The sequence below is a fragment of the Rissa tridactyla genome, chromosome 6 (assembly GCF_028500815.1).
Source record: "Rissa tridactyla isolate bRisTri1 chromosome 6, bRisTri1.patW.cur.20221130, whole genome shotgun sequence".
Classification (NCBI taxonomy): Eukaryota; Metazoa; Chordata; class Aves; order Charadriiformes; family Laridae; genus Rissa; species Rissa tridactyla.
Genome location: NC_071471.1, coordinates 73447290 through 73470336, shown reverse-complemented (window position 1 = coordinate 73470336; position 23047 = coordinate 73447290). Strand labels below are relative to the sequence as shown.

General features: G+C 49.4%; 1 protein-coding gene across 2 annotated transcripts in view; it reads right to left on the bottom strand.

The window, feature by feature from the left end:
- Positions 1-23047, bottom strand: part of INPP5A (inositol polyphosphate-5-phosphatase A) — a 236049-nt gene that overhangs the window by 153452 nt on the left and 59550 nt on the right. For both annotated transcript variants that reach the window (XM_054204457.1, XM_054204458.1), the window contains exons 3-4: positions 9281-9381; positions 7759-7846 (exon numbers count right to left, since the gene is read on the bottom strand). In XM_054204457.1, the coding sequence (XP_054060432.1) occupies positions 7759-7846; positions 9281-9381 (189 nt within the window). The remainder of the gene's footprint in view (positions 1-7758; positions 7847-9280; positions 9382-23047) is intronic.

Sequence of the window (23047 nt, the reverse complement as noted above, 5' to 3'; positions counted from 1 at the left end):
AGTTGTTACTTTAAAAAAAAAAAGACAGCGAGGCAGAGAGAAACATGATGAGAGATGCTGTGGGGAGGCTGGGGATGACACAATACTCATAGGTTTTTGTATGCGCTTCTCAGAAAGGAGCCTGTGGACTTTCTGTTCCACAAGATGGTTCCCTGGGTGACCCTCACAGGAGTTAATTCCAGCAGAGAGCCAAATGCCACCCCCTTGGTGTGACCTTCCCCTGCAGAACCGCCCTGTCCCTCAGGTACAGTGTCTCTGCCACCTCCCCACCTCGCTGCGTGCTGAGGAACCCAGTGCGATGTCATGAACGCTTCTTCGTGTAGGTACAGCTTGTAGGAAGCCTGAAATAAGCTCACCCTTCTGAAGGACCGGGGCAGGAGACCCCAGGAAGCCCCAGGAGGACGATGTCTCTGGAGGTGAGTGTCCTGGTCCTGTCCCCTCCGACACCCCCCAACTAGTGAGGAGGGTGCCACGTCCCGCAGACCACCCCGACCACAGCGGGGCCAGGAGGGGATGACGAGCTGGGGGGCTGCGATCACGCCAACATGAAGAGGCGCAACCAGTGCCAGGGAGACTTTGTTTTATTGTGATGCTACGGCTGAAGACGAGGAGTGACATCCTCCTTCTCTAGCTCGGCGCATTTTTCAAATATATTATAAAAACCAAACTCAAGTACAAAATAAAAATCCACGGAAAGGAGAGAAGGGAAAAAACGACAAGGCGGGAAGAGGCTGACGTAAATCGCAGAAGAAAACTCAGGCGGAGGGCACGGTGACGGACAAGCCTGGCCAGGAAGCGTGCCCCAACGCCTCGGGCTCGGCAGCGGGCACGCCGGCACACCGCCACAAATCCCCGGGCGTCCCCAGCACCGCCCGGGCGGAACCCCCGCCCGCAGCCCGCCCCGCACCGGGGACCGGCCCCGCAGCGCGGTGTGGGGGGCTGGGGGGCCCGGCGGCACAGAGCGGTGCTCCAGCCCCCCCTCCTGGGGAAACACGGCAGAAAGGGAAAACGCCTGAACGCTCCTAACGGGGAAACGGGCGGAGAACTCATCAGGCGTGTGAATCCCCCCAATATTCAATTCAATTATGCCTCTCTTCCTAAATCATCTTTTTTATTTCACAAAACTCCAAACTGCCACAGCTAATAAGCTCAGAAGAATCAGCGTACACCATTCATTTCTGGGAACAGGCCGATATTTTCTAAGACCCATTAATAACTATGACAGGATTTATGTACAAGATAAATTCAATTCAATTTCCTTTTTCAATTAATGGCCAATTATTCGAACTCAGCTCAACCAAAAATATTACTCAAATATCATTAATCTAACAAAAATTAACTTTACTATTCTCTCAGTAATGAGCAGATACAATTTTAAGGTAAAACAACACACCTGAATAAAATGTTGCCCGCTTGGGTTTTTAGGACCACCGCTCCCCGCTGGAGCCCTCCCCGTCACCCCAGCTCAGGTCATTATTGTTGAAGACTGACTCGAGCAAAGGTCCGTCCTAGACCCTGCTGCAGGCCGCCCAATGCTGCATCTAGCTTAGTTTAAGAGACATTTTGCATCTAAAATCTACTGGCACAGAGTGTAAGGAGTCAAGTAAAAACTATCAGGAAAAAAAGAAAAAGCATAACTATTTTCTACCCATGATCATAGAATCACAGAATGGTTATGGCAGTGCACGTGCTCACTTACCTAGTCCAAGAGGAAAACGTCTGTGTTACCGCAGAATTTAAGCATTCCAGGTGCTTACCCTCACTGTTTCTGTCCTGATACACCCGATGGCGTGACCCCCCCCAGCGCAGCCCCATGACAGCCACCACCATGCCAGGGCAGGGAGGGGACCTGGGACGGATGGGGACAGCCCGGCACACGGGGGCGGAGGGGCAGCCCGAGGAGCAGGCGGGTCCCCATCACAACCCCAGAGACCTGTGCCCCGCTGGGGAGGTGGCGCGACGGCCGCCACCCAGGGTTTCCAGAGAGCTGCTCTCCGGGAGACACACACGCTCCCCAGGAACGATGCCCTCGCTGGGCTGCAGCCAGGCGTCCCGGCCGCCTAACAGACTGGGCAGGGGGTGGGCGAATAAAGCCTGTCAGAAAAAGGGACCGTTATCTGCTCTAATCTCCACTAACGATCTATCTTTGTCCATTTCTGGGGTCCTAATTTAAGGCAAGTTTCATTTCAGTAATTCTCTCACAAAACTTGAACTTTGGAAGAAGGCAGCCACGCGAGCGCAGCATCCCCTCTCCTTTCAATTTATTTGTATTAGCAGTACAAAATAATATTTGCTGTTTATGGTGCCAGTGTTGTTTAAACACATCTTCCTCATGTCAGAAACGCTAGTTTCAAAAAGTATCTTTCTTTGCTGTTAATTTGAAAAACATCTGAAAAAGCCACTATGCCATGAACTCATTACAGTGCAACACATCGTTACCAGGAGGCGCAAGCTGGAACTTCACGAGCTGCACCGCCCAGCAGCATTACTCTCATTGCAAGGCTACCTACTGGGCTGAGCAAGCAGGCAACTGAGGATTCCGTTTATTTTGAAAGATAAATCCATACTGAGAAGTAAAGCAACTACACCGCTGTGGAGATGCTTCCACAAACCCGCCAGCCCACCCCGCCACTCCAGACATGCCCCCAAAAGCTCCCGGCGTGAGCCCGTCCTCAGGATTTGACTCGCTGCAACAAAGATTCTCTTGACCTGCTGCAACCACGCGCTCAACACAGCAAGTACGGTTTAAGGCAGACAGGCATTCCTTCGGCCTTCTTTTAACAATGGAAAAAAAGAAAAAAAAAAAAAGAAAAGGCTTTTGCTAAGCAATATAAAACCTTAATTGAATCTCACAGAAATCAATAAATACAGGGCACCAAACAAAACTAGCTTTGATCTAATTACAATAAAAAATGTCACTGATTATACTGATCTGTTTTCATATTAAAATAATTACGGATTTGATGAAAACATCAACTTACTTCTGGCTGCTCTTCAGCCTCAGTATGAATGCTCTTATTCCAGAATAAAAGCACCTTATTCACAATTAACTTAGGCTATTTGAGAAGTATCCACAGGTAAAAGTTCATCAAACCCAACTATTTTTGAGTAACTCTTCACATAGAGAAGCATCAAAATTTATGATTTTTCCCTTACATGAAATATATCAAATACAGTAAAATTAACAGAAAATGTAAATGCTAGGACATTAGGGAAGATCAACACAACCGCGCAGCGCTGCTTTATCAAGAGTGAAGTCCATCGGGTGTACTCACAAATAAATAACACAATTGTGCTTCTCAGGCTTTTACCTATTTTGATCTTCTTATATCTGTCTCCTCTCTTCACTAACTATACGTTCTCTAACAGAAACTAAGATCTCCCTTGATCTACCTTCTAGATTACATTCTACATGACAAAAAAAAAAAAGTATCACGGTTTCAAACAGAGATTCACAGGAGCTGAATGTTAAAAACCGTTGTCAACCCATTTGGATCCCTGCAAGTCTCTGTCTAGCACAGGGGTCAGTCTGCCCACGCTCGTTTGCCATCTGTATTTCCAGTCATAACCGGAACAGCATCAGAGCTGCTGGTTAGTTAATCTGAAGCTTCTGGGAAGCCATCGTTACGCTTGCAAAGGTTGTCACCCGCAAACCTCATTCATAACTGTTGGGAGCTCTTAACTCCGTCACTGTCACCTTCCCAGGGCCGAGCAGCATTAGCCCTAATGCAGCAGCCATCTGCCAAGAGATTTATCTTCAGATCATTTTTAATTTTTAGAGAACCATGCATCTCTGAAGTGTGATACGAATTGCTTCTTCCACGTGCGTGGGCACTACCCTGCGCTCCCCGTGACACCCCCGCTGACGTGGCTCGTAAGGCCTGCCTTCATGAACGCCTGGGGCAAGAGTCGCTGCCAAAACGTCTCAGCCCATCCCGCAGCCCCTGCGAGGGGGCCGCGGCTCAGAGATCTCGGCAGCAGCATCTCATAGCATCCCCCAGCCCCCGCCCCCGCGGCTCGTCCCACCGGCCGGGGCTGTGCTCGCTGTCTGTCATTTAGTGCGTTTTGAGCGGAACAAACTCCCGCACAGCCTCATCCTACCACCTGCGGTGGGACAAAGCCAACCAACCCACCCGCAGTTTCCTCCCCGGTCATGTCACCCCCCGCGCTCTCCACACAAATCCCAAACCTAAAACCTGCCTGGTTCGTACCACATTAGGTATATGTCACCATCAATGACAAATGCCTGGTATTAAACTTTATTTGTGTCTGGGATGATGCAAAATGAACCATTTTGATCCTTAATACGTAGTGAATTTAATAAAGCTTTTAAAACCAAATCGCTCCATGAGAGACATCTCGTTATCACACTGTTCTTTTACTTCACAACACTCACGTAAAACGTGCACCCGCTGCCTCGGGCTGGAAGAGACGTGCCGAAGGGACAGGCTATTGGAAACGCTTCCTCAGACGGCAGCGTCAGTCCTCACGCTGCCAAGGGAGGAACTACGGGCAGATAAATCTGACTTAGCTCTGCAGGAGCCGAGCCAAGGAGAGCCGTACAGCAGAAGCGGTGCCGAAACTGCTAGAAAAGGGGATGTGAAAGCAGCAGGGGTAAAGGTTAGCCAAACTGCAACTACTTGGGCTTCTCCATTTCTAAAGAAAATAGCATTATACAACAATATATGTGATAAGTGTTTATGTTTCAAAGACAAAGAAGTAATAATATAATAATTACATGGCTACCATCTGCTGCCAACTCCGTGCCTTAGAAGGGATGGAAAAAAGCCCACAGAAGTTAAAGAACTTTGCAATCAAGCAGAACTAATGAGGAAGCAGGGAGACGCATAACATCATGCGAGCCAAACCACACTGGAGATAAGACTAAAACTTTACCCTAAATGGACACACCACAGCGGTGAAATCCCTGTGCAGAGCCAGCCAGCGCATCAGTTCTGTGCACGCGGAGGCTGAGCAGAGGAGCTGAAGAGCTGCCAGTTCAAATCACATGTGTGAAAAATCATTTATATGAATCTTTGGTTCATGACAATCGTCTCGGGAACCATGTGTGATGGCTGGCAGCACTAAGTGCCAAAAAGTGGACTAACAAGTCAAAAGTTTAAGCATCTCAATCTGAAGGTGCATCCTCTCTCCTTTCCAGGTTTTCCAGCTTTGGTTCTAAGCCACTACTACTAAAAGTCTAACAAGGAAGGTATGAAATATTCCCCTAGCACACGGCATTTTCTCACGATTACAGTAATATAAAGCGTAATAAAACCATTGTTCATCTTTTGGTTTTTTCCCTTTTCCACACTGAACTGATTCAGCTCTTAAAGTTTCTTACGGGTTGGAAAGAAAGACAGTCAGAAAAAAGCCAGAACTGTCATTCTGTGTCACCTCCATCTTTTCATTATGGTTTTAAAAATTCTGACGCAAGAACCAGATGCCGGAACACCCATGCTGCCTTCACCACATCTGTCTACAGAGAAAAAAAAATCACCATTTCTCTTACACTCCTTCTCCAGTAGCTACATTTCAGGGATTGCTTTCCTACTCCAGCTACAGCACTGCAACGGGAGCTTGTCCCCAGTTTGTCTGACATAAACCCACCCTCCAGGCGGGGAGCCCCCGCTCTCCTGCAGACACCGTCACGCGCGGGTGCTACGCTCATCGCCGTTTCCCAGTAACCTCGTTGTGTGTTAGTCCCACCAGCAGCGCTTCCGCGCTCACTGCCAGGTAACCCATGCGGATGAGCCCACATCTGAAACGGTCCCAGGTCTCCTCCGGGAAACCCCTGCCTCCTGCCACCAGAGACAGCCGGAGCCACGGCCGAGCCCCCCAGCACCGCTCTGGTGTCATTACAGACAGCCCGGCACCTGGGGCTGCATCGGACACCCCCACAAACCGGCTTTACGTCGGTACAGCCACTAGTTCTACAGAGGGTAATTTAATCAAATAATAAAAGCACATGTTTGGTTAGACTATTTTCCATGGAAAGCAACATTGGTATAAGCAGTCTTTTTTCCCCCCTCTTTACTGACTGATTGTGTTGACAGAATTTCTTTTTCCAGGAAGGGCTAGCTTTAGTAAATACAGGATGAGAAGAAGATATGCAAAGTAGTATTTATGACAGGAAAGGGAGAATTACAAAGGTGGTTGGGGAATACTGCAAGAAAACATAGTGCCTAGAAAATAATGCTAAAACGTGAAACAAAAAACCACGTTATTTCTTGAACTAGGACCTTTGCAAAATACAGAGATCGAACTTCATCGACACAAACAGCACATGCTCTACATCAGGATTGCTGTCAACCTCTTTAAGAGCCTTTATACACCATAATGGCATCAAAAATAAACATACCTCATGTTAAATAATATAACTTCAATAGTACAAAGCATTGTGACCCTCTTCTTAAAAAAGTTATAGATATTTTGTTATAGGTTGCGTTAGTCTTCTACAGTGTGTTTCCCAAATTAAGATCACAGATGAACAACTACCCCTTTTCCTCACAATCCCAGATGAGTCCATGTCGGGAGGGATCTCTGGAGGTGACCTGGTCCGAGCCCCTGCTGAGGCTGTGCAGAGCCCTGACAGCACTTCTGCCCGTCCCAGGAGGTGCTTGCTGCAGGTCCACCCCAGCCCTGCCACGGGACCCTGCGGGGGCTTCGTTAGCGAGCAGGTTTATTGGACGCAGTCCTGAGCAATAAGAGCCTAAAACACGCAGTTCTGTCTTACTGCCCTTCATCTACCAGGGTGTCCTGGATGTCTCCAGCACACAGCTCTTACACTCCTCACGCAAGATTGGTCCCACCAAGGCTCAGTAAAGGTGATAATCTTGTTTTTCTCCTCTTTGATGACAAAGACAAAAAAAATCTGGATATCTCTCCTCCCATACCATGTTACCTGGGCTCCTAGCCAGAGTCATTAAAAAATGGCTAAATAAAAACCTCTCCAGGTTGTTATTCCCCTAGGTTACATGCTACCGAGCCGGGATGCCTGTGCGTGCTGGGGGCTGGTTTCCCTGGTTGGGCTGCAGGTCCCGGTCGCTGCCATCCACCCCCATGCAGCACCAGCGAGCCGGCAAAGGGCTCCTCGGAGCCACTGACCACCCCGGCCAGTGTCCTGGGGGAAAGGGAAGGTGCCATCCTGCAGAGACTGGAGATGCCACGGATTCACCTCCACGGGGCTGCTCTTTCTTGCACAATCTAGCGCTAATTACCCAGACGAACAGCAGGCCTGGTGACACGCTGTATGGTTGTGGCGATGACCACGCAGTCGCTCCTGCTCTGCGCACATGCCTGGACGTTTACCTAAACACCACACGCACGCTGGGGAAACTTGTGCTCTGGCACATCCTGCAGGCGAGGGAGCCTGAGAACCAGCTCCAGACAGCCCTAGCGCCAGTCCTCAGCCCTCGCCAAGCCCCATCGCCACTCACTGCCCGCAGGCCGGCACCGCTGCAGACCGACAGACAGCAACATGCTTCCGTAAGTGGAAGATAATTCTGACCCACTGAGAAAGTTGATTATTAAGAGAAAAAAAAAAACTTAGTCATTTTAAACAAAAGACAAGACTTTCTGTGCATTCCGATATTCTCATTTTTAAATGGACGCGCTTCTGTGAGATCAGCATTTACACTCAGTAAAGATGCAGTCCTCCTCACGATGGACGCCGCTCACACTCCCACAACAATCAAAAACCCCAACCAGTTTAATTCGCCATCAGTTGAACTGAACTTGCGAAAGAAAGAAGTTTACCGTAAAGTGTTCCTGTGATTTATAGTTCTCATCCAGGTAAACTCGAGCTCTGTTGTAGTCTTTCATCGCATCACTTGATAACAGTTCTCTAAAAGAGAAAGAAGAGATAGAAAGCATGAGGACAGATGTAAAGATGCCATATTGCTTTAGCATCACTAAATGTTCTGTAATGTCCCCAATATCACCCAGAGGAACCACAGCCCTTCATCCCCTTTTGTGTGAATTTCGGGGATGGCGGTTTCCTGCGCCACAGCCGTGCACCTGCCAGCTTCGGAGCCGAGCACACGGGCTGCTCTTTCAACGGGAGCGGTGCCGTTCTGCAGCGCCACCGGGGCACTGCTGCGACGGGCTCCAGACCACAGAATCCTCTACGATCGGGCGACTGGCGCTAAAGGCCCCGCGTCTCGGCTGAGAGCCCTCCGTGCCCGGGGAGCCCCGCACGGCGCGGGCCGGGGGCTCCCGGTGTGGGGGGACCAGGGTGACGCCCCCGCGGCGGTGGGATCACAGCGGGCCCCCGGCGCGGCTGCCTGCCCCCGCCGGGCCGCGCTCCCCGTTCCCCGCCCGCCGGCGGGGCCGGGCCGGGCCGGGGAGGGGCCTCAGGAGCGCGGCACCGGCCGGCGACCGGCGGGGCCGGCAGCGGAGGGGGCCTCGGGGCGGCCCGCGCCCGCCGGCGCCAGCAGAGGGCGCTGCCGCTCCGCCGCGGGGCGGGGCCGGGCCGCACCTTCCACCACCCGCGGCCCTGCCGGCGGGCGGTCAGACGGACGGGAGCCGGTCGGATCGCACGTGCCCGCGGCGAGCGCGTCTGGCGCCGTCCGGGCCGCCCCCCGCCGGGCCCCACCGCAGGGCCGGTGGGCGCCGGGAGCCCCTGCGGAGGCGGCCCGGCCCCACCGCCCCGGAACCCCCAGCGCGGCGACCCGGGGTCCGATGCGTGTCCCTCACGGTCACCTGCCCCTGGCCCCGCCAGGGGCGGCACCGCACGTCCCGCGGCTGCCCAGACCCAGCCGGCCCCCGCCGCACACCGCCCCGGCGGCTCCGGCAGCGGCGCCCTCGCTGAGCGGTCGCCCTGACTGCCCGCGGCAGCTTCTGTGAACGGGCTGCGCTCCGCCGGGCTCCGGCCGCGCCGCGCCCCCCCGGCTCCCTCTTCGTTGTCTGTTAAAACCGCCGCCGCTATCAGAAGGCAGCGGGACGTCCCGGCCCCGGCGGTACCCCCCCGTCCCGACAGGAACGAGCAGCTTCATCCCAGAGATGACACAAGAGGGAGAGCCATGTTCCGTATTCTGCAGGACTGGCTTGCCGGGACGCGGCCAGAGGAGACTCATTACTTCTCCTCATTTCTTTAATACTGCAAAGCATAAACATCTGCCTCGTCACTTCCCTCTGCAAGGCCGTACGACGTGCTGAAGTTGAAAAACATTTCAGAGCTTATACACTCACACAGCTAATAACGTCTGCTTAGAATTACATTCCACACTCCATAGAATTACATTCCAACATTCCATATTATAACTCCCCGGTTACTTACTTAACAAACTTGTCCACGTGAGACATGGAAGCTTCATAGTTTTTTCCTCCAAATTCTTGACAGTGTAAAGCCATGAAGTGGGGCTTGTGTGCATGTACAACCTGAAACCAACAGAGAGACAAGTATCAACAAAGTTGTCCCCAAAACTGTTATCACACAACGTCAACGACACAGATCCAGATGTGTCACCTCTGAAAGGAGAGCTATTACCCGCTGTTACCTGAGAGGCGACTGGCAGGACAGCAATAAGGGGAGCACCATTTCTTATGCACATAAAAGACTCATAATACACAGAAATTATCTCAAATACTTTTAGCTACTATTTTCTTTTTTAAACTGTGAATTAGTTCCTAGGCATTTAAAGCACATACATAACCTCTTCCAACTAAGTTCAAATTGGGCCCAACACCATTAAGATAATCACAGCATCTCCTTGTCTGCGAGCTGAAAGAGTTCAAATACCTGAATCAATTTAAGTGGGGTTTCTTCCACTTTTACAAAATTATCTCCAATTAGCTCATGACAGAATGCTGATTAGCTGTCACATTTGATATTGTTATTTACGGAGCATCTTCCAAAAGTATTTAAATAACACACACGCACTATGTACGTATAGACAGGTATCTAATACAGGAGGCATGTAAATCCATCACCCCAGTTCAAGTGTTAGTCCTCTATAACGCCAGTATCTTGAGCACTGAGTAGTCAGCACTAGGATGCAATTATCACACTGAAACCCCTAGAACGTACGCTTTCTTGGTCATGCACCAAATCAAATATACAGTTATTTATAGATTTGCTGACACATTAAACACACATTCAATGTCATTTTGTTCTAATAAATTTTCTCTGCGTTAACTGTATTCACCATTGTAAACAACACATCGACCAATGTCTCTGTGTTGATACCGAGTCTCTACAACTTGTATTTCATGTCTTATTATCTTATGAATTAATGGACACAAGTTACAGAACTATTTAAATTTTTTAAAAGGGTAACAGTCTGAAATAATCAAGTATGCGCTGGTGCAAGCATACAGGGTGAATAACACGTTCAATATCTGCGACACGGTCCACTGTTGTTTTGGACTGGGTGGCACTCGGCGGCCCCAGCCAGCACAAAGGCCACGTTGTCCGTGCGGCCATTCAGGGGAGGAACAGCCTGGCTTCCACCCGAACGACAAATTAACTCCCCTCTGCCGGCTTCGGCAATGGGGTGGCTCTGGCACGCGGGGGGCACCGCACACCCATCCTCCCCCCTCTCGTACTGGGGGTGGGTGCAGACGGGCGCGCAGGGGATGGGCACGATGACTGCACACGCTTCTGGAACTCCAACGCACTGCAATGAAGAATAACTGAAAAAAATAACAGGGAGAGCTCTCCTTTCGTACTTGTTTTTTTTTGCTGCTGGCACCCTGAAACTCTGAAAAGGGACAGACACAATAAACCCTTGCAGTCATGCTTTTAATTATGTAAATCAATAGTGACTAACTGTACTGTAAAAAGGTCTTTAAAAATCTTTCTTTCAAAGCACGGGAGAGAGAAATTGTCATCTCACCTGATGACAGGGTGCAAAATTCCTCATTCCTGACCATGCAAATAATCTCGTTAGAAAATCGAGCTTAACGGCAATGAATTAAAGATTAGCAAAACATGAAATGAGCAGCTTTCCATTGAGCAGAGGCAAGCAGTAACCCTTCCCTGCTTTGAACTGCCACCTCCCCATGGCAGCAACGTGGCCGGCCAGCTCAGGGGAAGCGCAGTGCGAGGGACGAAGGACTCTCTGTGCACGTCCCAACGACAGGGATGCCCCGGGGACCCCGCTCTCCACCACAGCCTCCCCGGCACCCGGCACGGGGCTGCGAGGCATCACTGCTCCGGGAGCTTGGCTGGTGCAGGGCGGCAGGAGGGAGCCCCGGTCCATTGCTGATGGGGGCATGGGAACCCAGCAGTGCCTCAGGAACGCCAACGCCAAGGGAACACGGCGTACTACTATTTACAGATCACGCAGTGACTTCTGTCAACTACAGCACCTCTAATCTAAACTACGTTAGACTCGCAAAAAGGAGATAACGGTCGCTGGTTTCCGAGTGACTTCAGATAAGTCACTTCCTCTTCTGTACCTCAGCTTCCCCATCATCGAAACACATCTCGGCACCGACCTGCTCGGTGAAGCATTTTGAGGTAAGCTACTGACAAGTGTTACTACATAAAGGAAAAAAGTAAACACTCCCTCCCACATCTCTGTGCACTTCAGTTAGCTCATTAGTGCCCGTTTCTGCCCAACACGTACGATACGTAGCAATCTCACTTTAAACCGGGCTGTCGTCAGTAAGGACCGAGGATGAGCTAGAGCAGGACCTAATGGAAAGTGCAACTGAGACAAATAAATTTATAAGAGTAATAAATAAGCAGCAGACTACAGAACAGATGGCTAAAAAAACCACCTGGAACCCAAGAAACTGTACCCAACTGGGACACACACATACTTTTCCTTTGATATACATTTGACATAACTATGAAAGCTTACATTAATACTAGCTGATTTTATAGATTTACAAACAACTAAGAGAAAGCCTTGCTGAGAATGTTTTTCTTAGGTGTCTTGCCTAACACCAAACACGGCACACATATCTAACATGGTTTTGAACACACAAAAAGTCTTTCTTGGCTACAACTACCAACACTGAGGAGAGAGGTTTCCATTTCCAAGTCTAAATGTCTACTTTGATTTTCAGGGAGAACCATTAGGTGGAAACTTGAGAGCTGTGCTACGCTGTGGAAGCCCAAGACGAACCTCTCTGGTTAGCGGCGTTCCGCTCCACCGAGCCGTGGGTGGTGGGATGGGCACCCGAGCGGCTTCCCGGGGCGCTCCAGCTGGCAGGGCACGCCGTCCTGCCCACAGTCATGGCACGGGGGCTGCGCGGCAGAACGGGAACAAGTGTCCCCATACAGATGCCCCTTTCTGCCTAGAGATAATGTGTGTTGAACCAGCTAGGCTCATCCGCGGGCCGGGGAGCGAGCCGCAACTCACAGCAGGGTTGTGAGCCTCTGGCTGGGCAAGCTGGGACCACGGTGGTCCCACCACTAACATTTCCACTATGCTAGTCATCTTGCAGTGGGATTGGTCTAATTTATCATCACTGTAAGAAAGACCCTGTCCTGCAGAGCACCAGCCGCCCACGGATGGAACTGAAGGTGGGACATCCATAAGCGCGAGGGCAGCACTGCAGCCTGCAATCACAGTCCATTAGCAACCAACTAACAGTCAAGCATCTTTATGAAGGTTAGCTGGTTGGTTCATTTTCTTCACTATCTTGGAGATAAATATTAACCAAACACAGCCTGCGAAGTCGAACTTCATAACAGAGCTCATTTGTGGTCCCTAAACAACGCACAGTCCCAACTCTCCATGTGCTTTATTGCTCCAAATCAGTTTTGGCTTCCAAGTCCTGATCTTATCTACTTGGATAGCTCTATGAAATTACCATAATTAGAAAACAGTTGTAACTATTTAATCTTGTAAAGCAAACATATCCAACTCTTACTGTTTCAAAGCAACACATCCAGTAACTGCTTATTGCGAACACAGCAAAAATGTGCTGGCACGTCGTGTTGTTCATTTTAACTGCTGCAACAGTTCGCTTCATTAAGATCTCTTCTTACACAGCTAATAAAAATAGTAAACTGGTAAGACAAAAGCAAACTAAATGGTTTCAGGCATAGGCTAGCTCACATTTACGAACGATGAGTAACAGGGAGCCTTGACCATGGAGTCCTGCCTTGAGAAAACTCTGGAGGACAACTTTACTGTGCTCCAGCAACAACAGAAAACATTTCCCGACTCAGAACTGAGATGCGGGACACGAGTGGTTTTTATTCATACTCAAATCCCCAAAAGCTTGAAATCACAGCAAGTATTAAAAAAATTCTATGCCTTTTTTAATGGGGAAATGCATTGGCTTAATAGTGGTGAGAGGCCTTAATGGCATTCCTTGCAGGTTAAACCTCAAAAGCATACCTGAATATTAGATACATCCTCTCGTATAATAAATACCCTCCAACTGAGAGCAAATTGGCTCTGCTTCATTACCTTTTACTAGTTTTCTACTGTTATGAAAGAACAAACAGTACATAATAATGGGTAATGAATACTTCAGAGTTGAAAACTCGCAGTTGCCAGAGGTTAAAGATCATATACACGATCACATAAACGCTCAGTCTGCATCTACAGCAGCACAATGCTTTTACAAAGCTGGGCATTATTCTCAATTTCTGGGTACAAAAGAATAGGCAAGGGAAGCTACAAGGGATTCTTTTTTGGGATATGGGTAACTGAACAAGATGCTCCAACATGTTTAAGTACAAATATAAAACTGGTGAAAAATAAAGAGTTAACCTCTTTCCAGTCCTACAGGCCCTCTTCTATTTGGAGAGGGGACAGGGTGGAGGACAGGGTCCCAGCGGTGGCGGTGCCCGGAGCCCGGCAAGCCACGGGGCAGAGGGTATGGGGAGAGGACTCGGCAAACGGCTGGAGGAGTCTCAGAGAGGAGAGAGGGCACCGCTTCTAGACCTTGATCCAAGCAAGGCAGGAGAGGAACTTGAGCCTTGAGCTTCCACATCCAGGATCACTTTTTTTTAATTATTAATACAGTTGAAATATCAAGCCATGAGCTTTAGTCTCCTCCTGAACTATGAAATATATACAAGTCAACTTAGCAACTTAGCATTTGTGGTCCTAAAGCATCCAAAGTATTTGCAATTTCTGCAAGTCTGAAGAAGGAAAAAAAAGGGGGAGGGGGGAGGATAGATAAATTTTTACAAGTGCATAGCCCAGCAGCAGCAGCCCAGATACGCCTGTGCCCTGTATTTCTGTATTTTATATTAACTGACACATCCCAATTCTAGCTCTTGTTATGTGAGTCAAGAGACTCTGATGATAGCCATAGTGGGTTTTTTTGTTAAAGCATTCTGAAATTCCCTGTCCCTGAGACAGGCTCTTCTTCCATGGACACGAAACATCTGACATTACACCTTAACCACGAGAGAGGATCATTATTAAAACCTGAAAGTGTTCTTCTGCCATTAAGAAATGCTGGAAATCAGGTTGTCTATGGAACTTGAATTCAGTTCCCCCATCCAAAGTTGTTATCCATAGTCTGTCTACATAAATGACTGGACAGACTTGGTCCAAGTTCTTCAAAAATTTAGTGGTAAGGGGTTTGTCAGCGAACCCTCTGCCCTGCTTGTCAGAGCCGAGAGCAGCGCAGCACAGGAGCGGAGGGCCAGCGGGGGGGACGGGACTCCCGGCTGCCCCCGCCCACGGCAGGAGGGTGCTGGGCAGGACGCGCCGCGTGTGTTGTTAATCATCTTTATTTCTTAAGCACAACAGCCCCTGGCATCTGATGGACAGAGGGGAGAAGCGCTCCCCGCTGTGCCTGCGAGTCGGAGCTGTGCTTCGTGGGCAGCAAGTCACGCTTTAGAGAAGAAAAAGCCTGTGTGAAGGGGTTACCACTGTACGACCTCAACGCACATATGAGTGCCACAGGGGAACATCACCGCTGGTACCTCACCATACCGCAGGGTGACCGCGGCCAAGAAAGTCATGATCTAGCAATTGCTACTAAATTTTAATGTAATTTAATGGTGTGCAGTAAACTAAGGACAGGAGGAGACTGACTTGCAATTACTGATCAGGTTGGCACGGCAGAGGGAACTCCATGAGTGGCATTTTGAGCTCTTGACCATTAGTGATACTGCAGGGTCCTTCTAAGTAATTCCTCAAGGCTTTTTTCTTAAACTCTCACAAAGTAATGTAGGAACATGCTATCACCAGCGGGGTAAGCAGCTTTACCCCTCCCCTATTACTCTGTCACCCGAGTCACTGGAGCGAGGCCGCCTGCCGACGGCTGCTGGCCCTGGGGCTCAGGGCGATCCCAGACCCGCACCCACCACAGGGCTCAGCCGTGGCCATGGCTCGGGCTGCCCTGCTCCTGTTTGCAGTGCCCGTGGCTGTTGGGGTCTGTGTCCCGCTCTGGTGCCCCTGCTCCCCAGCGTGGCGGGCGACCCTGGGGAGCCCTCGCCTGCCCCCCCCGGGTCCCTGCCTGCCCTCGGAGGACAGGCGAAACATGGACCTTCAGCTGGGCCAACACCAGGACCGCCGAGCCCCTGCTCCAAAACCCACAGGTACCACGGCTTTGTAAAGAAACTCTGACTACCAGCATGTACTCACGCTTATTTTTTCAAACCAGGAATGAGTATTTTTCTAAATCTGATTTACAGAATGAAGAAACGTTTTTTTCTGGAGGCTTCCTTTAAAACTCAGATGAGGCATACACATGGAAATTTTCAGCTTAATGACAGAAACCAGTAAGAGGGGTTGAGTAAGGGGGAAATGCGTTTCCAAGTACAGGTTATGGTTACATAGCGATGTACGCTATAGAAAAAGGAACCAATACATAAACTGATAAGGGATTAATTACTTAAGAGTCCATACTGCAAAATGTGAAACGGGAATAATCCTCCCAGACCAGCCACTGGCCATGCCCCTGCTCCCCGAGGACACGGCACCTACGGCATCCCCACCGGCGGCAGGGCCGGGGATCATGCTGCTCCTCACCACCTCCCCGCTCACCCGCCGCCGCCCGAGAAGGGCTCTGCTCCGCGGGGACCCGACACGCTCGTCACCGGGCAAGGGGGGATGGCGTGCTGGGTGCTGGCGTGGTGCTGCAGGGAGCGAGCAGAGGGGGGCTGGCAGTGACGGAGGGCCCTCTGCTGCCAGCGGGCGCAGGATGCCGCAAGTTTCCGTGATGTCAGGGTTGGGCTGGCTGCCGGCCACATGGCACCCAGTGCAGGCACAGCCCCCGGCCCCACGGCACCCAGCGCGGGCACGAGCCTTCCCACTGGAGCGGGGATCGCCCACCCCAGCCATCGCCAGCGAGGTGTCAGCCTCCAGCAGCGCGCCACAGCCGCACACGCGTCCGTCGCACAGCGCAGGCTGGCATTTCTGCCCTGTTTTCAGGCGATGGATTTAAACAAACAAAACCCCAAACACCCCCACCTGAGGAAAAAGCGCCCATCTGAAATAGCCAAAACTCACAAAGGTTGCTGGAGTCCGTAACAGAGTGTTTAGGTTAATCACCCTTTCTAGTTACACAAACAGAATTAAGTCCACTAAAATAATTACCGAACAAACTTTCTGAGTTGCTGGTGGGTCTTTTTGTTTGTTTGGGGTTTTGGTTTTTTTCTCCTTCTTTCTTTAAAGAGTAATACAGAAAGTTTCCATGCAGCAATACCAAGATGACCTTTAGCTTTTAGGTAAACTTTTAACTTCCATATTATTACAAATAAAGGCTCTAAATACTCTAAAACACATTAAGCAACATGGAAACTGCATTAGGGAAAAAACCCTCTGCCTCCACACTTTCATCTAAAATGACCGTTTGCCATGAATGCTACAAAACAGATTTTCAACAGCTCCAGCTCCTAAACTCCTCCTGCCCCAAACACTAGGCCTGACGCAGCTGAAGAAAGTACAAGGGATGGGGAGGGAGGTGAAAAGAAAAGGAAAAAAGCCCTAAGTAAACAAATCAACACAAGCCCTGCCTGTGTGCCCATGTCCCTCCCTTGCAAAGAGCTTCTTGGATGCTCTTGAAGCTTCTTGTTCCCCCGTATTTTCCCCCTGCGCGCTGATGGAAGGCTGCAGCCAGGGTCCTGGGCACTCCACACAAGTGGGACAATAATGCGATTTGCATATTCTGTGAGTGCTCTACATTTGCATAACATCTAGTTCACCAAATCACCCAATTTCTTCTTAAGCGCTAAACTCTTCCCCATCACATACAAGATGCTCCACGCCACCATTCTCGCACCTGGAGCTCGCTCTCCTCCCAGCAGCCGCCTTCCCTCCTGCCTTCCGAGCTCTGCTCTGGGCCAGGAGAATTTTTACTGAGAAGAGGATGGGAGTCTAAACGAAAACATGTAAGATGGGAGTTGCCAGTAACTATTCACAGTTAGCAGAGGGGGCACAGTAACCAGACCAGGGCTTCACTGAGTTCTGCCTCCCTGTAAGGAGGTTTCCTCTGCACCATGTCCCGCGACTCCTGACTACCAAGCGCACGGTATGACGTACTTGCTTACAAGACTCCTCTCTTTTATCTTGATTCCAGTGGATTGTTTTCAACCGCAAATATAATTTTCCACTCCAAACGTTAGGAACCAGAGCAGACTCTGCACAACCGGGGATTTTGCGACATCCTTCCCCCTCAGTGCCTGCGCCCAGTCCCCGCAGCGCAGGGATTTTGGGGTGGCAGCTGCAGGGCATCGTGGGAGGATGGCGCAGGAGTGCCAAGCGGAGGACAGTGCGTTACCGAACCGCCCTGTTCCGCTGCGGGGCTCGGGCTGGCGCCAGAGACGTTATGCTGTGGGAGGCGGGTGAGTTTTTTCCTATCCACGGGCTGCAGGTACCGGGCGCTCAGCGTCGCCTCGGCAAAGCCGGGCTGCCTGCCCCAAGACACCCTTCCAGACCCACTGCGCAGCGCCGGTGACCGTCCCACCCGCCTGTACAAACGCTTACGCGCTTCTCCAGCTCAAACCAACCGAAGCAGGGGATGTGCTGGGCTGTTCCACAACATGCTGGCAGCCCTGTGCCGTCTCGCACGGCCAGTGCAAGCCCAGGCACTGCCGCTGACACCCCAAGCTGGTCTGTGACGGGGCCGCCGCCTGCTGCGCCGACGCTGACACAGCCCCCAGTGAAAACTCTCCCAACAGGCAAGCCGTCTTCTTTTCATCACCTCTGCGTGATACCTAGGTGATTCTTAGCAAAACGATTGCTTGCTGTTTGTCCTCCTCCTTCCCTAAACACAATGCTCAGTAGGCTGGATGTCTCTTCTCATAGGTATTTTATCTCACTACAGTATTCCCTATTTTCAAGGGCATTTATCTTCTAACCCCACAGTTTCTATTCTGCCTTTTTTTGGGTTTTTTTTAAAGTCAGAAAAAAAAGTAGTCTCTTGTAAAACACGCCACAGGGACACCCGGTACGTTTGTGCGGCTTCCCTGAGCACCGGCTTACACTCATTATACTTCACTTCATGTATAAAGATCCATATTAGGAATGGATGTATATCCGTCTACAGCAGCACTACCGCGTCCAGGGAATAGCAGATTTCTGTAATGGCTACGGCTACTGATGGGTAGTAGATCATTGCAATAATCTCGATGGCTTCCTCGCACAAAGAGGAAAGAGACTGCAACAACAAACAAAGAAATTCAGGAATAATTTAATTTGCATTGGAAGTTGCAACCTAGCCTCCATCCCCACATCACAGCATGTTTTAGACAGCAAGTAAACGTAACCCCTCACCGCCCCTTCCAACTCCATGCTTAACAAGGGAAAAAGCGACTTCAGGTGGCAGCAGCTCATCAAGTGCTCCTCCTCCTCCTCCTCTTCTCAAGGTAAAAAGCAAAGCACAGTTTGTATCTCCGCTCCAGAAGATTGCAGCATGCCCTCTGTCAGCCCCCTTCACAACATGTCCCCTTCCTCACCAAGGGAACTCCAGCCCCGGGGTCACCTCCCTGCAGTCCCTTTGTCCCCGGCCAGGGCCCTGCCGCAGCAGGACGGCCCGTCTGCCGCCCGCGCCCTCCCGGGGGCAGCCCCCACGCCCGGGCGGACTCGGAGGGGACGGCAGGAGCAGGGGTGGCACGGGGTGCAGGGATGGGGTGCAGCCCGGACCCTGCTGAGGACGGCTGGGAAGAGGCAGGGGATGGGAATCCCTGCCCAGCAGCTCTCCAGAGAGAGCTGACTTTCAAAACACTATGGATCTAGGAGAGATACTCCTGGCCGCCTTATTCATGATCACAAATTAAAAAAATACTTCAGTGATGCTAAGTCAAGAGGCAGTATGATGTAAAATCTGATGACAACTCTAGGAGAAAAAAAAAAAATATATATATCCACTGGGCCAATTCTCAAATTGCCATATTTCAGGACAGCACGGTCCTGAAGCTTAGCTTTTGGTGATGAATTAAACACAATTCTTCACTTTCCTATAGGACAGGTGCTTTTCTGGCTTCACAGAGAAAAGCCGAATTCAAGGGATTCCAAATCCAGAGCACACAAATCACCAACTCAATTCAGATACTCTGTGCTCCTTCTGAAGAGTATTATCACTACTTGACAAGATGCTCAGAAAAAAAAATAAAAAAAATCAACATCTTCAAACAAATCACCACCTTGTCCTACACCAAAGCAGAGGCAGGGGCTCCGGGAGGGTGACTCCTCCTGGAAGCTGCCCTCACGGCAGCACTGCTCCGCTTCTCCCACCACCGCGGGGATGGAGCGCGGGAGAACGGGGGAACGTGGGAGGGGAGCTGACATTTGCTTCTTTCTGCTTATTGGTTAATTTAAAATCCGCTAACGTTAAAGTTAACACTGTAATCCACAGAAGAGAAGGAACACAGTGTTCCTCAATCATTTGGTGAAAGTTTTTGATGTACTTCGTACAGTTTGGATGTACTTCGTACTTCCATCAGTTTGTTAAGCATTCACGGACAGGCGGCTGGATCTTTCAGAAGCCTTTTCTTGCTCCTAAAGCATCTCCCCACTGGAGCGCTACCAGAGATGTTGACTTCCTTTTTCTACTACTACTTTTTTGCAAAAGCTGGCTGGCTTTAAGCCTTCTTACTTATCTACATGCAATGAAAGTACAATAGCTACGGCTTAGATCATAAGGAAAAGCGTTGTGAAGCCTCCAAATGAATGCTATGGCTTCACCCATCAGATCAAATGGAAAAAGCAGAGCAGCAAGGAGGAAAAGCTTCACTGGAAGTTTCGCGATGGGAAACAAGCGAGTTTCTGAGATCCAGGCCCCTCTTTCCTCCCAGGAGCCTGTTGTCAGCAGCGCGTCAAGGGCAGCGTCTATTCCCGTGCTCCATGGCATGCGTGGGAAAGGCTCCGCCACCCCCCTCCGGGAGCACGCCGAACGCCAATACCTATAAATATCCGGAATTGAGTTCAGTTGAACCCTTCCTTCATCTTGTTTTAGTTTTCCTTGGGGGAAAAGCAGCAAATAATAGCGAACGGGTAGAAAATTACCCAGTATCTGATAGTTAAGTCAATTTTAAACTACCAAGTCAGATGTTACCCAAAATGCAGGCTCCACTTGGGCAAGACTGAGAGGGAAGAGCCCAAGGAAAACAGATTGGACAAAACAACGTCTCTCAGCTGCATCAACCGCGTTGCCAACAAAAGCAACCAAGCAGCATGCACTCTACAGGCTGATACACTGTAAGCCATCATTAAAAACATCCCTGGAAGCTTATTTAAAATATTTTTTTCCTGTTTGTATTTCTTAGACAAACCGTTTAATTTAACAGATTAGATATTTCACATATTTCACGTTAATAACGTAGCATATTTGTAGATCAATGGCAGAAGTTTAAAAATTTTAGCATGTGACATTTGAATGTTATTGAAGTCCTCCATATGCCACCACGTTCTCAGAAATGCATACAGCACACAATCGATGATGATACATAAATGAAGTGACTTGCATATACCTGTCACAGTAATTAAAATCCCACATTTTAATCTACTGGAACTTAAAAACGAGCCCCCAGAATGCTCCTTTTATTCTTTGACATCAATTCAAAACCGTATTTCCTTACGGGTCTAATTTCTAGAACCATTTTAAACTTCGAACGTTAATCGCGCTTCCTTTTTTGTGGAGATTATTTTGACTGCTTACAAAAGGACTTCATCCTCAGAAGTTATGCAAACTGTATTGACACAACTACATATGCAAATTGAATTCCTCAGAAGAATGGAAAAAAATTGTGGTCTGCGGTTTATCTGGGTTTCGAGTTTACGAAGAAGCATTGAGAGTCATTTTCCAGTACTTCTGATGAACTTCAGCTTGCAGAGGTTTTCAATGATGCACGCAGAATTCAAATAAAAATAATTCTGAAGTTATACATTTGCTAGCTTGCTCCGAAGCCTGGCATCAGAGCTGTGCCGGGCTGCTTTAGGTACCGGCATGTCAGTCCCTTCCCTAAGGAGCTTTTTATAAAGTTTTACTCCACTTCCCGCTGCGTTTGTGAACAGGCGTAAGCAGCGTCCCGCTGCCCAGGGAGGGAGGAAGAAGAAGGGCTCCGGAGCGGCCGAAGCCGCCTGGCCTGACCAGCACCACAACTGCCAGCTGCCTGGTTCTGGATTCTTTCTTTTTTTCCTTTAAACGCGGCTCTCTCGGGCTGCAGACACGGAGGGGCAGAGGCACAGAGAGGGAGGGGGGAGGCAGCAGAACCGCTGCAGCCCAGGGGCGGGTTCAGGGCTACCTGAGCTACACTTGGGCTGGCCCGGACCCGGCCTGTGGCTGCCACGTGGGAGTGTTCGTGAACCGCTTTCTGCCTGTCTTGGACTTTGCACACACGACAGTCACTGGCCCAAAGACAGGCCACGTCCAGTTAAGTGCTGGTGGTCTCTGCTCCGGGACACCCGCAGCTCGTTCTTCTCCCCTCCTTTTCCTGTTTTCCACAACTATTCACAGCCGTTTCCGTAGGGCTCACCCCTTGCCAGTAAACAAGGGAACATGTAAGGAGCTCCTTGATAAAGGAGCATAAATAAGTAACGTGATGCTGAAAAATATGTGGCGATCTTAAAAAGAAGTTGTTTCTATTTATTTAAATTCTATTTATTTAAATGTACTTTGTATTTTATTCATGGGAAGAGCTTTTCCTGAAGGTGCGGAGATGGTTTAAATGAGAATCAGCCAAGAAAGCCTGCAGGGTGTGAGCATCATGTACACACAGCAGTAATCGCTCAAGAGGAAAGAAGAAAAATAAACAGATGGATCTTTTGTGAAGTCAACAGATCGCGGGGAATATGACTGGTTATTGTATCTCGTATTTCTGCAAATCCATTACACTCGCCAGAAACAGCTAACTGCGGTATTTTCCAACATCGCAATAAAGGTCATAGGCTGCACCAGTAACCAGACCAGATAAATAATTACAGGACGTTTGCAGTTACAAAATGCAAAAGGCAAAATATTGCTAATAATATTTTCTGTATACAGTTTCATTTTAAAACTTGCATAGCAGAATGTTGTTGCTTGAACCATTTTTGTATAGGAGATGTAAAAAGGACTGAAGGAATCTCAGAATCGAGCAGTGCCGGCAGCCGCGGTAGACGCTCTCGGGGTGAACCGGCCCCCTCAGCGCCGAGCAGGGTGACACCCTCGTGTCCCGCCAGGGCTCGCTCCCTATGGCTGACTGACCTGTCTCTGCCTGATCTCAGCAAGTTAACCACGTCTCCACTGCAACAGCACAACGTGTCACAGTGGCTTTTCTGCTTAAAAAAACCAACCACACCCAAAGTTTACAACACATCTGATAATACGGGTTCAGTTTCAAGTATTTTCATGTTGCCTGAACAAGAAAACTTTCCAGCAGAGCAGACAGCAGGACTGAGCTATTGCAAACCAACACCAGAAACTTACACTTCAATAGAAATGTAAACTGGACTTATCAACAGTTTGTTGTTGTTTTTTAAATTACCCAAATATATTTCTTACTCGGGAAACTTAAAAGGCCATTTCATGCCAAACTAAAGTAATATTTATAAAGCATCAAACCTTTTCTTAGGCAGAGGATTGTCAATGAGAACAAATTGTGTTTATATACTGAACTTTTATAATCGTTACTTTGAAATCCAGAAAGAGACATGCTCTTTTGGACTGGTTTTGACTATAGAACAGTTAGTGGCTTCAA